This window comes from Agelaius phoeniceus, chromosome 16, assembly GCF_051311805.1.
Source record: "Agelaius phoeniceus isolate bAgePho1 chromosome 16, bAgePho1.hap1, whole genome shotgun sequence".
NCBI lineage: Eukaryota > Metazoa > Chordata > Aves > Passeriformes > Icteridae > Agelaius > Agelaius phoeniceus.
Window position 1 is genome coordinate 16,167,387 of NC_135280.1, and position 14,432 is coordinate 16,181,818.

At 42.9% G+C, this 14,432-nt stretch overlaps 1 protein-coding gene across 6 annotated transcripts in view; it reads left to right on the forward strand.

The window, feature by feature from the left end:
* Positions 1 to 14,432, forward strand: part of TBC1D24 (TBC1 domain family member 24) — a 36,716-nt gene that overhangs the window by 5,677 nt on the left and 16,607 nt on the right. For 2 of the 6 annotated variants that reach the window (XM_077186728.1, XM_054643828.2), the window contains exons 2-4: positions 5,919 to 6,155; positions 8,490 to 9,524; positions 13,781 to 13,798. In XM_077186728.1, the coding sequence (XP_077042843.1) occupies positions 8,566 to 9,524; positions 13,781 to 13,798 (977 nt within the window). In that variant the 5' untranslated portion in view covers positions 5,919 to 6,155; positions 8,490 to 8,565. Of the gene's footprint in view, positions 1 to 5,918; positions 6,156 to 6,439; positions 6,640 to 8,489; positions 9,525 to 13,780; positions 13,799 to 14,432 lie in introns of all 6 variants that reach the window. The other 4 variants (XM_077186730.1, XM_077186729.1, XM_077186732.1 and 1 more) reach the window with 4 other exon arrangements.

Below are 14,432 nucleotides of genomic sequence, written 5' to 3' on the forward strand. Positions count from 1 at the left end.
TGTGTGCTCCATTACACCAGGGTTACGGCTGCATCCACACCCTTCCCAATTTAGGTACCCCTTAAGCTCTCCAACACTGCCCCTCAAGGCTTTATATGTTCATGTGTTCTTGCACTGAGGAGATCTTAAACCACTATAAACATGTATTATCAGTTAATTTTACAGAAGAATTAAACTGGCAGAAGTATCCACACAGATACTTGATTTTTTTTTTACTAAATTGTCTTTTTGTTCTGTTTTAAAGATGATATGGGGAATTGGGACCTTGGCTGGTTTCCTTAACAGACTTTAAATGGCACCATTCATATTTTGAACCTTTCTCAAGAGAGAATGTCCAGCAGTCATCTGTGTGGGTGTGTTTTTGAATATTGGGGGGAAAATTATTCTGAGCATTAGTTTTTAAAAATGACCATATGTATTTGTTATATTGTATATATATACAATATATTGCCATGCACTGGGAAAGGCTTCTTGGCAAACATCTCTCCTAGGGATGCCCTTTCCTGGTATTTCAGATTGTGTCTTCTGCTTTTGAAAATATACCTGTGTTTCCATTCATGCTGTGAACTGCTGTTCTGGACCTGAAGAAACTCTAAATTTAAAGAAATAACACATGGCTGCATGTACCTGTAAAGTACATGTTCCTGCACCTTCTGGTTTAGATAAGAGGAAAATGAATAAATCAGTGTTTGACAAAAACCAATGCAGTCACTCTGTCTGAGAGAAGAAAATATCATCAACAGATACTTAAATATGTTTTTCTGCCAGTAAAAGTAGTGGAAAAGAGTCTCAAGGTGATAGATGTCAAACTGACAGCATCCAGTGCAACAGAGAGGGAAAAGGGATTGTATTATTGTGTATGCATTTGATACCATATCAAGTTTATCACTGACAGTCAACACTGTCTTTGGTTCTACGTAGTTGACTGTACTTCCAAACAGAGAAAGATATAAGTGTTACGGGAAAGTTAAAATAATAAGACCAAAGATTGTATGTTCAGAGTCAGAGGTTGCTGTTGAGGGGATACATGTTTGTAGTTATTTCCAATTTTGCAACCAAGGGAAGACAAATAATTAGCACAACATGAAGGATTTTTTCAGCCTTACAGTTTGGAAGGACCAGAAAGAAAACTCAGACTATGTAGTCAGAAAATTGTATTGATCTTTTTGCACTACTTTGACAGATATCTTTTTTATAATGGATCATTTTTAATGCATCATGTAAGATAGTTTTGCAGTTAAGTGCAGTTTTCGTCTGGAGGCAAAAAAGGTAGGAATTACCCTCTCTTTAATTTTACTGTTTGTTCCTTGAGTGTTTTTATGGTGTAGGCAGGAGAGAAAGCTACTGACCTATGGCTTTGATAACGTTTGCCTCCAGTATCCTCTTACAATGCTCTGCTCTTTAGCCTTTTTGAACCTTGTGGAGCCATTAACCATTTCTTTCCTCTTACATTTTTTCAACAAAAATGTGTTGTGTTTTTCCCCAGACTTTTATCTTGTTTGGTTCTGTGTGTGCCTTTTTGGTATCTTACTGTTCACAGCACCCACAGGGACTGGACATCAGAAGTGCTTGTGTCATCCCAACCCAGAGATGGGAAGGAGGGGATGCTTTGTAAGTGCTTGCAGCTATGAGATGTATTTAAATTAGATGTTCGGAAGAAATTCTTTCCTCAGAGGATGGTGAGGCCCCGGCAGAGGGTGCCGGGAGAGGCTGTGGCTGCCCCATCGCTGGAAGTGTCCAAGGCCAGGTTGGACTGGGCTTGGAGCAACTTGGGACAGTGAAAGGTGTCCTTGTCCATGGCAAGGGGTGGAATGAGATGATCTTTAAGGTTTCTTCTGACCCAAACTGTTCCATCGTTCTATGGCATACACATTCTCCTAAATGTATGCTACTATCACTTACCTGCCCAGCAGTGAGGAAGTGCTGTGTCTGAATGTGCGTCTGAACTTTAATGAAGTGCACAACAAATTAATTACAGATAATTTAGACTGTTTAAGAAGGTGATAGTATGTTCCTAAGAAAGAAAACATGGGATTCTAGGACAAACTCTGTTACTGTGCTTCATACACAGTGGTAATATCTCAAGAGAAATCATCTAAATGCCTAAAAGTATTTGCCCTGTAGAGTGCTCTGATATCAGGTCTTTATCAGTTACTTGGGAAATTGAGAGGTTTTTAGACTTTGTCCTAAGAGCATATCAAAAACCCAGCAGGAAGCATCTAATAATCTGCTATCACACTATTGCTAAACTTGTAATAGAACATTGTCAGGAATTTTATCGTGGCACCCAGCTTGAGAGTACAGAGTGCCCAGGGCACATAGAGATCGAACTGCATTTAACCACGTTAAAGCAATCCATCGAGCTCTGTGTACTCTGCTGGAAGGGATCATCACTGCACAATGCAGCCACGTGCTCCCAAACACTCTGCATGAAATGAGATGGTCGCTTTCTGATGCTAAATGGAGTGTTTAATTCAAGCTTTGAAACACATGTGCACCAGGGAGGGGTGGCAAAGTTACCGTTGAGGCTGTACAACTGTACTTCTGATCAGGCGGTGTTTGGGTGCAGGGGGAAGAGTGATGTCCAGTCTTGTTCCCAGATCCATGTAGCAGAGATGTCAAGGTGTGCTGCTGTAAGTCCAGGATTGGGAAAGTTGCAGGATGCACTGAAATACTGGGGGAGAAGAGGGAAGCTGCCTGCCACTTGTCTTTTGTTCTGCAGTTATTACCACCTTGCTGAGTTGCTTTGCGCTTCTGTCAGACTTTTCTTTATGAAGCAAACATCTCAGAGGTGATTGAGTACCCCTCAAGATTGGAATTCATCTCAGACTTTTGGGGTTAATTTCATCTTACTGGGAAAAGGACTAGTAGCAAGCAGTCTTTAGGAAGCAGTTCTCATTATCTCTTCATGTGCCTTCTGCATGGATTAGTTGCACAAGGTTATGAAAAAGAATAAATTTGAGTCTTTTCCATGCCTACAACACTGGTCAGAAATATAAACACCAAAGGATAGGCTGCAGGTCTGGAGGATTACGTTACTCTTGATTTGAAGGGCAGCAAAAAGGAAAATTAGCTTTCTATTAGAACCTTAAAAATTGCCTGCCAAAATGTTGGTTGTAAGTATCTAACTGTATCTGTACATAGCAAAGAGCTAAATCTAAGGTGGTGTAACTGCTCATGCACGAGATGAAAAATGTAATTTTCAAATTTGGTAGTTCCTTTTATAGAGCAACTACACTGGATTAAAATAAGTGTTTTAATAATCTTTTAAGGTGTAAATCAGAACACAAAGTTGCAAGAATACCTAAATGGAATGGGGAACCAGGATCTGCTGATTAATTATTGCTTGGGGTTTTAGGACACTCTCTTATGTTTATTAAAAGCAATATCAAATAATGTAATCGCAGGCTTCAGCCAAAGTTGGAATTATTTTTAAGAAGTTTAGACTGTGAATATGTTACTACTGTAGAGTATTTTATGTGCTGTCACTTTGAAAGAAATAATTGCCCTCTGAGTTAGTTGTAGTTCAGATATTTCAGTTTGCTAGTTCCTGCATTTTGTAAAGAAAAAACAAACAAACCCCTTTAATAATAAGATAATTATTCTAAATAATAAAATTGTTGAACTTGCCCTCAGCCATGTTAGCTTTAGTAAAATTGTAAGCTTATATTCCCAAAACTGAAAGTAAGTGATAATTCAAATATTTTTTTTTCTGATATGTTTTTAAACACTTTCTTAGAATTTTTCTTTATAGACAGTATGGGAATTTCCCTGTCACACTTGGCTTCACTGCTGTGTGTTTTATACAGATTCAGACAGTTTTCAGCAGTCTTCTGAAAGCAGTCCAAAAGACAATGGGAAGAGCTAAGGGAATGAAATGGAAAATGTGGCTAGAATAGCAAGCTAAATATTTCCTGAAAATTCAGTCATTGACTTAAAATCATGCAGGTTGCTGTGGGCTTTGCTTGGGTTTAAATTGTAATGGTTGCTTGCCTGCTTCAGAGTTTAAACTTAATCTTGAAAAAGCTTTTGCCTGTGCTGCAGCCATTGTTGGCAGATCCTCAGTATGCATTTTTCTTGTTCTACTTCTCTCTTGTGTACTCGCTTTTTTTTTTTTCTATATTGCACTTACCTGAAGAGCTCAGTTAAAAACTAATAAATTTAACAATCTACAATTGCAGGGTAGGTATGAAGAAGAAAGCTCTTTCTCCTGATTCTGTTCTTCTATGTTAATTCCTGCTTTTTTTTAAAGTCAGTCTGATTAGAAAGGATAATGACTGCTTACTACAGAACTTGAAAGTTTTGTGGCTGCTCAGGGAAGCTGTAGCTGCCCCTGGATCCCTGGAAGGGTTGGACAGGGCTTGGAGCAGCCTGGGATAGTGGAAGGTGTCCTTGCCCATGGCAAGGGGTGGAATGAGGTGAGCTTTAAAGTCCCTTCCAACCCAGAATGTTCTCTGTTTCTATGGTTGTTACAAATAATGCTTTTTTTTTTCTTTTTTTTTTTTTTTGGTACTTTATCCAATGCCCTTATCATTCTATGCCAACACATACTAGACTGCATTTCAGTTCTGTGCTGTTCAGGCGCTCATCCCTCCTGTTGTCCCCGTCTCCAGTTAGAGGACATTTACCATAACATGATGTTGACTTCTCTAAAGCAGGAGGGAAAGTGGTTTGCTGCAATAAGGGGCTGTAAATGAGTCTCTGCCTGCCTATAGCCATATCTGTATATATACATTTTATTCTGAAATGGTTTTTTCTCTTCTGCCTGTCTTACCCTCCTTTATATGGAGGGGTAAGCAAGGTAGTTCAGGTGAATATGGGACTTTGTGACACAACTGAACTCTCACACAGCCATCCTCTAGTTTTACCCCCTTACTGAAACTCCAGCCTCCCTCCAAATACAAGTCTGTACTGCCTGCTCATTTCCTTGTGGTGGGAGGGATGGGCAGGAGACAGCCCTGACTCACTGGCTTTTGACTGCTGAGGGCGACATCTTCTATCTCCTCTTCCCAGCAGCCCAAAGTTAAACATTGCCCTTTACACGATTACCAGAAGAGAGAGAACTTGCCTCACAGAAGGGGAGGATGATTCAGAAAGAGTTGAGGAGGAGTTGAAGTCTGGCTGGAATTTTCCTGAGATTTCTTGGGCTCTTCTGTGGCAAGTAAATCCTCCCTGTTTGAGGCCTGCTGGCTTACAGTAGCTGCTGGCAAGGTATCAGGAGCTATGCACCATTACACTGGAGCACACAAGTTCTGTTGGTTTTGCAAGCACAGTTAAGAGCTGGTCATGCTCTGGCAGCCCTGACAATGCCCAATTGCTTTGCTGTCACTTTTTATTGCAACATCTAGACCTGTGAAAAGTATAAGCAGCCAGACCTACTTGCAGACCCCACAGATTTATCCCAGCCAAAAAATGTATAAAACTGTGAGCTCAAATTAAAACTTCTGGCAGTCTGACTGCCACGGATTTCAATGAGCTTCAAGAGCAGACATTAATGAAATTCATTAGTTCCTGGAATGGGCAATAATTGCTAGAGTGAAAAATGTCTGTTTGATGCAGCCTCTAAGTATGCCTGTGTATCTTAAAAAATAAGACAGGAGAAGAAGGTTTACAGGGGAAAAAAGAAAAAGCCAAAATGAATCTGGGTGTCTTAGAAGTTGTCTTATATTATGAACATTTTACTTAACCCTCCCTAATATAAATCTAAGCAGCTCCCAAGGGATGATGGCAGAAGGTAGAAGCGTGCTGGAGATACCAGCAAGCACAAGGCAGTGATAGTTTCTATGCTGAAATGTCCAGGAACAGAATGGTTCATCTTCCCATGCTTTTGCCACTGCAAAGTAGGATTAAATTTCTCTTCTACAAAAGGACGTTATTTTAGGATTTTAATTAAAAAGGAATGTTTCTGTGATTCCCAGGTGGAGAATTACTGAAAAATGTTCACTTCCCTGGAGCTGACATTGGCTCTGCGATGGACTGGTGTCCTGCTGTTACTGGATCTCCAGGAAACACATGCTGAGCTCACACTGAGACCCCACAGCTGAACTGTGTAAGATATCTCACTTTCAGAACTGGAGTCAGGACTATGTGTTGCCTCCTTTAATTACAGTCTGAGAATTGGTTTTATATGTGGAAGAATGCAACAAAAAGAAATGGTGAGCATTTCTGTATTGCTCTTACACTGTAAGAATGATGATCTAAAACCAGTCTTCTTTTTATAAAAAAGGCATGAATTAAATATGGTAGAGAAGAGCCATCCAAAAGCATTCTCTGAAAGGCTCCTGCATGCTGCTGCCAAACTTTTAAAAGAGGAGTTAAATTTGGGACTTTCAGCATGTGATTCCAAAATACCTAGGTTAGCATTTACTCAGAATCTAGAACTGTCTGGATTGGCTGCTATGGCTGCTTCAGGCAAAATGTTTGATTTTCTTTTCCAAAGGTGCAGCTATGAGGATGAGATCTCATCTTGATGGTATATCTTCCTTAAGAGCTTCAAACCATTTTAAAGCACCTGATTTATGGAATGTAGCAGTGTGGAAAATGGATGGTGTTTGCTGCTACCTTCCTGAAAGCATCTTCTGAGAAAGCCGCTCGGGCAGGCACAGACAGTTCCTCAGTCCACACTCACACCACAGATAGGTCAGTGAAAAAAGATGGAAAAGGTCTCTGTATAGAGTTCCAGCAAGGCTTATTGTAGAGTCATGCTGAAGGAGTCCAGGGACAGAAGACAACGAAGCAATGCAGTGTCCTGGGTTAAGTATGGGTCAGGGGCGGTACAAGGGCAGGGCAGAGGGCAATGACCTATAGGTAAAGGGCAGTGACCTATAGAGAACTGAGGTAAATTAGCATAGTGCTGCAGAGCACCATGGAAAAAAACCTTTTCCTCTCACCCTAAGCAGTGACACATTCTCAAAGCCTATGGCAGATTCTTCCGGGGCATTAGAAGTTCCCTTAATAGGCTCAAAGGCCTCCAGAATGAAAGACCACGCCAATAAAGGTCAAATTCCATGCGTTTTTCAGTCTATCAATACCGGAATGGCTAAGAGTTCTTTGGAGGCCTTTCAGTGAATATTTTCATTGCTTTAACCTTGCTATATAACATCTTAATTGGACAGAACAGTTTTATGGGCCTGTTGGATTTTATAGGGATTGTCTGCCTTTGCAGAGTGTGCAGCTTCCACAGCCGTGTTTGCAGCTTCAGTTGGACACTGAGGGCACATGGGCAGAGGTTCCAGCACTCGGCAGAGCTGCTGCAACAGTGGAGGTTATTGTGCATCCCCTTCTGGCTTTGCACTGGCTGATTAAAGCCGGTTTGGATGTAGCCTTTAGTGGTCACAGCCACACTCTCTGCTGGGACACAGGTGTGCTTTGAACCTGGAGCCAGCAGGTAGATCAGGTAAACCTGGCACAAGGCACTAGAGACCTGATGTTTCAGCTCCTGGTGCTGTCACAAAGGTTTCTGTGGCATCTCCAATGGGAGAGCTGTTGTGTGCCCCTGTCACAGGGCATGGCCAGCATCCAGAGAAGCACTTAGAAAATCTAAGTGCTTTAATGAAGGTGTTTGAAACTGACTTGACCCTGTGCTGCAGTCTGGAAGCCGGGTTCTTGTCCTGCACAAGTCTCTCTTCTGGCACTAGCAGTGATCTGGCTGACTGTACAGCTGCACACTGTCATTGAAGTTGGAAAAGACCTCCAAGATTGAGTCCAACCTTTGACCAATCACCACCTTGTCAACTAGATCAGAGCACTAAGTGTTACATCCCATAATTTCTTGAATGCTTCCAGGGATGTTTCTTGAACACTGTTCAGGGACAGTGATTCCACCACCTCCCTGGGCAGCCTGTTCCAATGTCTGACCACTCTTTCCATGAACAAATCTTATCCAATGGAAGAGGAAAATTGTACCAGATTAACAAGCTAATCTCAGTGACTATGTGGTCACACAAGTGTTATTACAAAGAAATTACTTAGAGGATGTGGCTGTGGTTAGTAGGAGCACAGTGTATCTCCTCAGTGGCTGCACTGTCTGAGAACAGCGTACACTACCTATGAGACTGCATCCTTCTAGTATAAGTGTCACTTTATACTTCCCCAGAGAAATGGAAAGAGAGATTGCAAATTGAACATACTTTGCAATATGTTTTTGGTTTTTTTGCAATGGGAGTCTTCTGTTCTCTTAAGTAGGATGTTAATATAAAGGTCCATGCCTCAGCTTGGACTTTCAGTTAGGGAAATTAATTTCTTGGAGACATGTCCTCAGGATCAGCCTCTTGGCTGGCCTTTGATCAATTACTGCAGTAGGAGTTACTGACAGAATGGAAGAAAAATAAAATAAAAAGGCTTAAAAAATAAAAAGGCATCTTTAACTTTCTTTGCTTTAGAAAACAGTTTTGCCATTGCAGGAACAAGTACGCACAGATCTGTGTTCATAAAGAAAATAAGACATTATCTGTTACTCAAATGTCTCGGTTTTTACTTCCCTTTTGCAGAAAAATCCAAGAGTCCATCAATGACTAACTAAAGTCTCAGTTTTCATTATTTATGTGATTTGCTTCTCCTGGAGCCATGGATGAATACAGCCGCTTTGTGGACTGGGACAAAATGGATATGAGTGCCCAGAGCCAGGATACAAAAGAGCTCACCTGCACAGACTTACATGAGCTCAAGCAGCTCGCCCGGCAGGGCTATTGGGCCAAAAACCACTCTCTGAGAGCCAAAGTGTACCACAAACTCATCAGCAATATCCCATGCCGTACAGTGACCCCAGATGCAAACGTGTACCGGGACATCGTGGTGAAGATCATTGGAAAACGCAACAGCAGCTCCCTTCCACTACCAGAGTTTGTGGACAACAGCCTGATCCCCACATACTGTCTGAACGCGGAGGGCGTCGGGGCCGTCAGGAAGATCATCCTGTGCATCGCCAATCAGTTCCCGGACATCTCGTTCTGCCCGGCGCTGCCCTCGGTGATCGCGCTGCTCCTGCACTACAGCAAGGACGAGGCCGAGTGCTTCGAGCAGGTCTGTCGCATCCTGGCTTGCAATGACCCATCCAAGCGGCTCATCGACCAGACCTTCCTGGCCTTCGAGTCCTCCTGCATGACCTTCGGGGACCTGGTGAACAAGTACTGCCAGGCAGCCCACAAGCTGATGGTGGCAGTGTCTGAGGATGTGCTGGAGGTGTACTCAGACTGGCAGCGGTGGCTCTTTGGAGAGCTCCCCATGGCATACATTGCGCGGATCTTTGACGTCTTCCTGGTGGAGGGGTACAAAGTTCTCTATCGTGTCGCTCTGGCTCTTCTGAAATTCTTTCACAAAGTCAGAGCTGGGCAGCCCATGGAGTCTGACAGCATCCAGCAGGACATTCGAGCCTTTGTGAGGGATATCGCCAAGTCAGTGTCCCCAGAGAGGCTCCTGGAAAAAGCCTTTGCTATCCGCCTTTTCTCTCGGAAGGAGATCCAGCTCCTGCAGATGGCCAATGAGAAGGCTTTGCAGCAGAAGGGCATCACGGTCAAACAGAAAAGGTAGGGCTCAGCACAGGTAACCTGAGCAATCTCCTGAATTTTCCCAGTGTGGGGAGCAGTCCTGGGTGACTGGTGGGGAAGCTCCACTGGTGCATGCTGGTGTCTGCTGATGCACTTTCTCTGCAGAAAAACTCAGCAGCTCCAAAATCAAGTGTTGCTGGGATTGTAACGGGAACTTTAAATGAAATACTGTGATACAAGAGGAACAGAAGTTTCTTGTAGTTTGCTCAATTATGAATTTATATGGGTATATATTAATTACAAGTATCATGTCTCAAAAGTGTGTTTAATAAGCAGTTCTCAAACTAAAAGGCATTTTAGCAAAGTTGGTGTAGTGGTTTTGGTTCGCCAATTTGAGATTTCCCGACCAACACACCAATTAATGTAGTGGGTCTAGTGCTGGCTAAATGCTAGTGCACCCCCTATAATATACTTACTTATTTCCTGCTGTGAGGTAGGATTAGGAGGAGGGCAAAGAAGACTCAAAGCTTCAAAAGGGTGTAAAGAAAGCTTTATTAACAGTAACTAAAAGAAAGAATAATAAGAATCAGAATAAAACCTTTAGAACACTTATCCTCCCCCCTACAACCTTTATTTCCCACTCACAACATATAGAAACAATTCAGTTTATCACTTCTAGAATAGTCTTTCTTCAGTTCACTTAGGTAGAGGAGTCCCTCTTGTCAATTTATGGAGACTTCTCCACAAGAAAACAGTTCTCTCCTGGCTTTTAATTTCCATGAACAGCAGCCGCCCAGAAAATCTGCTATCGTGAAGTCCCTCCCATTTTTCACAGCTTTTCCCACAGCATGGGCCATGTCAACGTATGGTGTACTATTTTTAGGATGAGCTGTTCAAGAGCAAAGGTTTTCTTTATCTATCTCTGAGATCATCTTCATCTCTAGGAACAGAGGTCTTCTTCTTCTTTCCCTGGAGCAGAGGGTCTTCATCACTCTTTCATCACTCTTCTCTCTCTCTCTCTCTCTCTCTCTCCCTCTCCCTCTCCCTCTCTCCCCCCCCTCTCCCCCCCCCCCCCCAGCTTCTCATAGGATCACAGCTACTTTAACATCTGCTTACTATTGTATTTGCTGGGACCCCTGTGGCAAGAAGGAATGATGAATCTGACTGCATGTTCTCAGAAGGCTAATTTATTATTTTATGATACTATATTATATTAAAGAATGCTATAGTAAACTATACTAAAGAATACAGAAAAGATACTTGGAGAAGGCTAAAAAGATAATAATGAAAACTCGTGACTCTTTCCAGAGTCCTGACACAGCTTGTCCCTGATTGGCCAAAGAGTGAAAACAACTCACAGCAGAACCCAATGAAACAATCACCTGTTGGTAAACAATCTCCAAACACATTCCAAAGGAGCAAAACACAGGAGAAGCAAATCAGATAATTATTGTTTTTCTTTTTCTCTGAGGCTTCTCAGTTTCTCAGGAGAAAAATCCTGGGCCGAGGGGATTTTTCCAGATAATGTGAATGCCACAGCTTACTGTAGCTTGGAGGCCTTTGCTCATATCTACAATTTGAACGCTTCATCTCCCCATATTTTTCAATGAGTCACAGGGAAAAGGAGTCTGATGTATCAATTACATCCTTCTCCATAGCTTTACAAGAGAATTTCAGCCCTAAGATCAAGGCATCTTCTCATGCCTCCCATCTGGGACTTGACTCTTTCTTCACTGACCTTGGTGTCTTCGTGTTGTTCTTCTACATGTTCTCACTCTGTCCTTTTCTCTCATGTGAGGGAGGACTGAAGGTTTGCAAGTCTCATCTGTGCACTGAAAGAGTCAGTGTCTCACCCGGGGCCTGCAGGCGGTCACCTGAGCCCGGCCAGAGCTGAGGCTGGGCCGGGCGGGGCCGCGCTGGGGCAGCGCCAGGATCTCAGCAGCCAGGCCAGAACACCGCAGCAGCACGGCCGGGGCCGATGGCTTCTCTTCCCCCTGCCCGGGGGTTGCGGGTGAACCCCGACGGCGGCAGAATCTTGGCCGAGCGGGCCCGGCCTGGGGCTGCTCCCAGGGCCCGGCAGAGCCCAGCTTAGCCGGGGCTGGCGGCGGGGCAGGGCTCAGTCACAGCAGATGCTGCAGCCGCAGCCCTGGCCCGGCCTGGGCCCCGCGGCCTCCCCTGCCCCTGGCCGGCAGCCGATGGGGGTCTGGCCCCATGGCAGAGCCCACCCAGTCCAGCCAAGACAGGGAGGGGCCGGGCTGGCCTTGTGACCTGCTCTCAGGCCAGAAGAGAAAAAGAGAGAATTCCCGGCGTTTTTCATTTTTAACATCGGTGTTCACAGAGGCATGTTCGGCTTTCTAGTGGCTTAACAAAGTGTCAATATTCAACACCACTCACTGATTAGTTTTATCAGGCACAGAGGAAGCTCTCAGCAGCTCCAGTGATAAAACCAGCACTGATAAAGTACTTGGAAGAAACATAACAAAAGAAATGTGAAAATTGATTCTTAAATATGATATTATTTGTATAAAATGTCAATTTGATGCTGCCCAGTACTGTGAATTCAGCAGTTTCTTTAGTGTAAGACACTGTCACAGCTGGGAACATTGTGCCTGACTACGGAGCTGTTTTAACAGAGCAAGGAAGAAATATGTCTTATTTTCAGGTTACTTTTTAAATAAATTTGACTGCAAGCCTCCTGGAAATCAAGAGTGTAGTACTCACAGGTAGGAGTTGACCTGTTTTGTGGCAGGTTCATGTATTATTAGAAAAAATAATTTTGAGAGAACCATGGAAGAGTGACTATACAGATCCAGGAAACTGTTGCAAAATCACAAGCTCTTCTCAGAAATAAGGGGAGGAAGAACTAACTCTGAAACCAGTAAATGAAATCCTGCTCTGTTGTGACAGTAGAAGTCATACTCATAAAAAGCTTAGCTGAAAGGCCTCTCGATGGATATAGAAAAGGCACCAATATATTAGTCTGAACAATATTAGCATCTTGGCAAGTGCAAATGTATGTGCAGGTAAGTAGTACATGTTCTGTTTTTCCAGAGGCTTCTGACAGCAGAAAACTTCTCCCAACCATTTCTGAACTCTCAAGTTCAGAACTGTTGGACAGTTTTATGAACTGCCCTCTGAAGAGAGGTGACTTCTCAAAGTCCCCTGGGTCAGTGAGTGTGGTATCTGGAATTTGGTGTTCTGGACGCACAGTCTCACTTTCTCTAAATCTCCACTGATGTAGTAGGATCTTCCAGCAAGCTGCGTTGCTGAGTTAGTTACAGTAGTTGCAAAGTTACCATTCCATGGCATGGCAATACATACACAGTACATTTCAGCCTAAAAGATGACACAAATGTTAGCTGAACCTCCTTCATGTGTCTACATACCTGTAAAGCTCCCCCTGGTCTCTTCCAAGGGTTAATTTTTTAGACTCACAGCTTGGTTTAGAAACAGCTTCAGTATTTTCCTGTCAGTCTCAAATATTTCAAGGTCTTTAGCCACTGGATTGTTACACTAGAGGCAGTTCAGACCTTTGTATTTGAAACTTGTAACAAAATATTGACTCCTCCATTGTGTCTTCCTGTTGGGAAGTTCAGGAGAGTTGTAATATCCTTGAGTATATTGTTTAAACTGGAATTAGAGCTTTAAATTAAAAAAAAAAAATTAAATAAACCAGAGAAAAAGAAAACGTGCATCAAGCATCTACAGACGCTCCAAAAGCTCCTGCTGTGTTAAATGTTGCAGGGAAATTCTCACACCAGTGATGCTTTCAAGGCCAAATACAGTAATATGCCCAAATAAAGCCAGTAGTTACTGCTATGCCAGGCAGAGTTGTCACTGAAAAATTTTCACCCTCTCTTGGCTACCTTTGTAAACCCACTGAAATTTCTCAATGTCCCTAGGCACGGGGCTGCTGGGAGTTTGGCTTGGCTCAGTTTGGATCCCAGTGTGGGCAGATGGAAGCGCAGGAGAAGTGAGCTGTTCTCCATCGCTCCATGGGGTGCCAGTGAGTTCTTTTCTCCACCTGTGTTTGGCCTGTCCAAGGAGAAGATGATTTATTTTCCCATCACATAACAAAACAGGGACAAAATAAAAATATAAATGTTTTAACCTGTCTGATTATTTTTTAGTGCTTGATGACTCAAATCAAACCTTGCTTTGTTTCCCTCCAGGCTCCTTTCACTCTCTTTGTCATGGATGTAGGAAGTCACTGATCTTTTCTATCTTTTTTGTCTTTCTCTTTGTATGTTCTCCTTCTGTCCATTCCATCTCCACTGCACCACTCCTGTATGCAGTCTTGCAACTTCCAAAAGGTAGGTTAAAACACTGGAGTCTCTGCACTTTGCTCATTCCTGCTGTCTTTGGCTTGTTGTTTTTTCCAAGGTGGTCAATATTGCTAACATTGGGGCAGGAGAAGCATGCCAGCAATCAGAGCACCCAATTGCTGTGCCACATCTCCAGAATACCCTCCTGCAAAGTTAGTTCATAGCACCTGCAAAGCTGTGAGAGAAAGGATAGTGGGCCCAAGGGCACAGCAATTCAGACAGCAATACACCTGTGTTTTCCAGAGTGGGCAAGAGTACTGTACATAGAGAAAGTACATGCTGGGATTATGGTCATGGCTATAAAAGGCCTTTATAACAATGGTCCTTTCTACTCTGGAAGAAAAAAATGTCATTTTTTTTTAAACATCTCAGAAGAGCTGTTAGGTATCATCCCAACTCCAAACCTGGCATATGCTGTTGCATTAGGTTTGAAATAGAGTCAACTTTTTATCTTCTTTTGAAGCTTTCTGCAGTTAATTGGAAAATTTTTGAACTGACCCCAACTAGGCACACTCCTAAAAGTGACCTGTCTCTATTCACAGTAGCTTATATTTGCTTTTAAGTAGGTAGGGGTTTTTCAGAGCCAAGACAAGAGTCTTTTTCTGTGTCAAGGAGGTCAGAG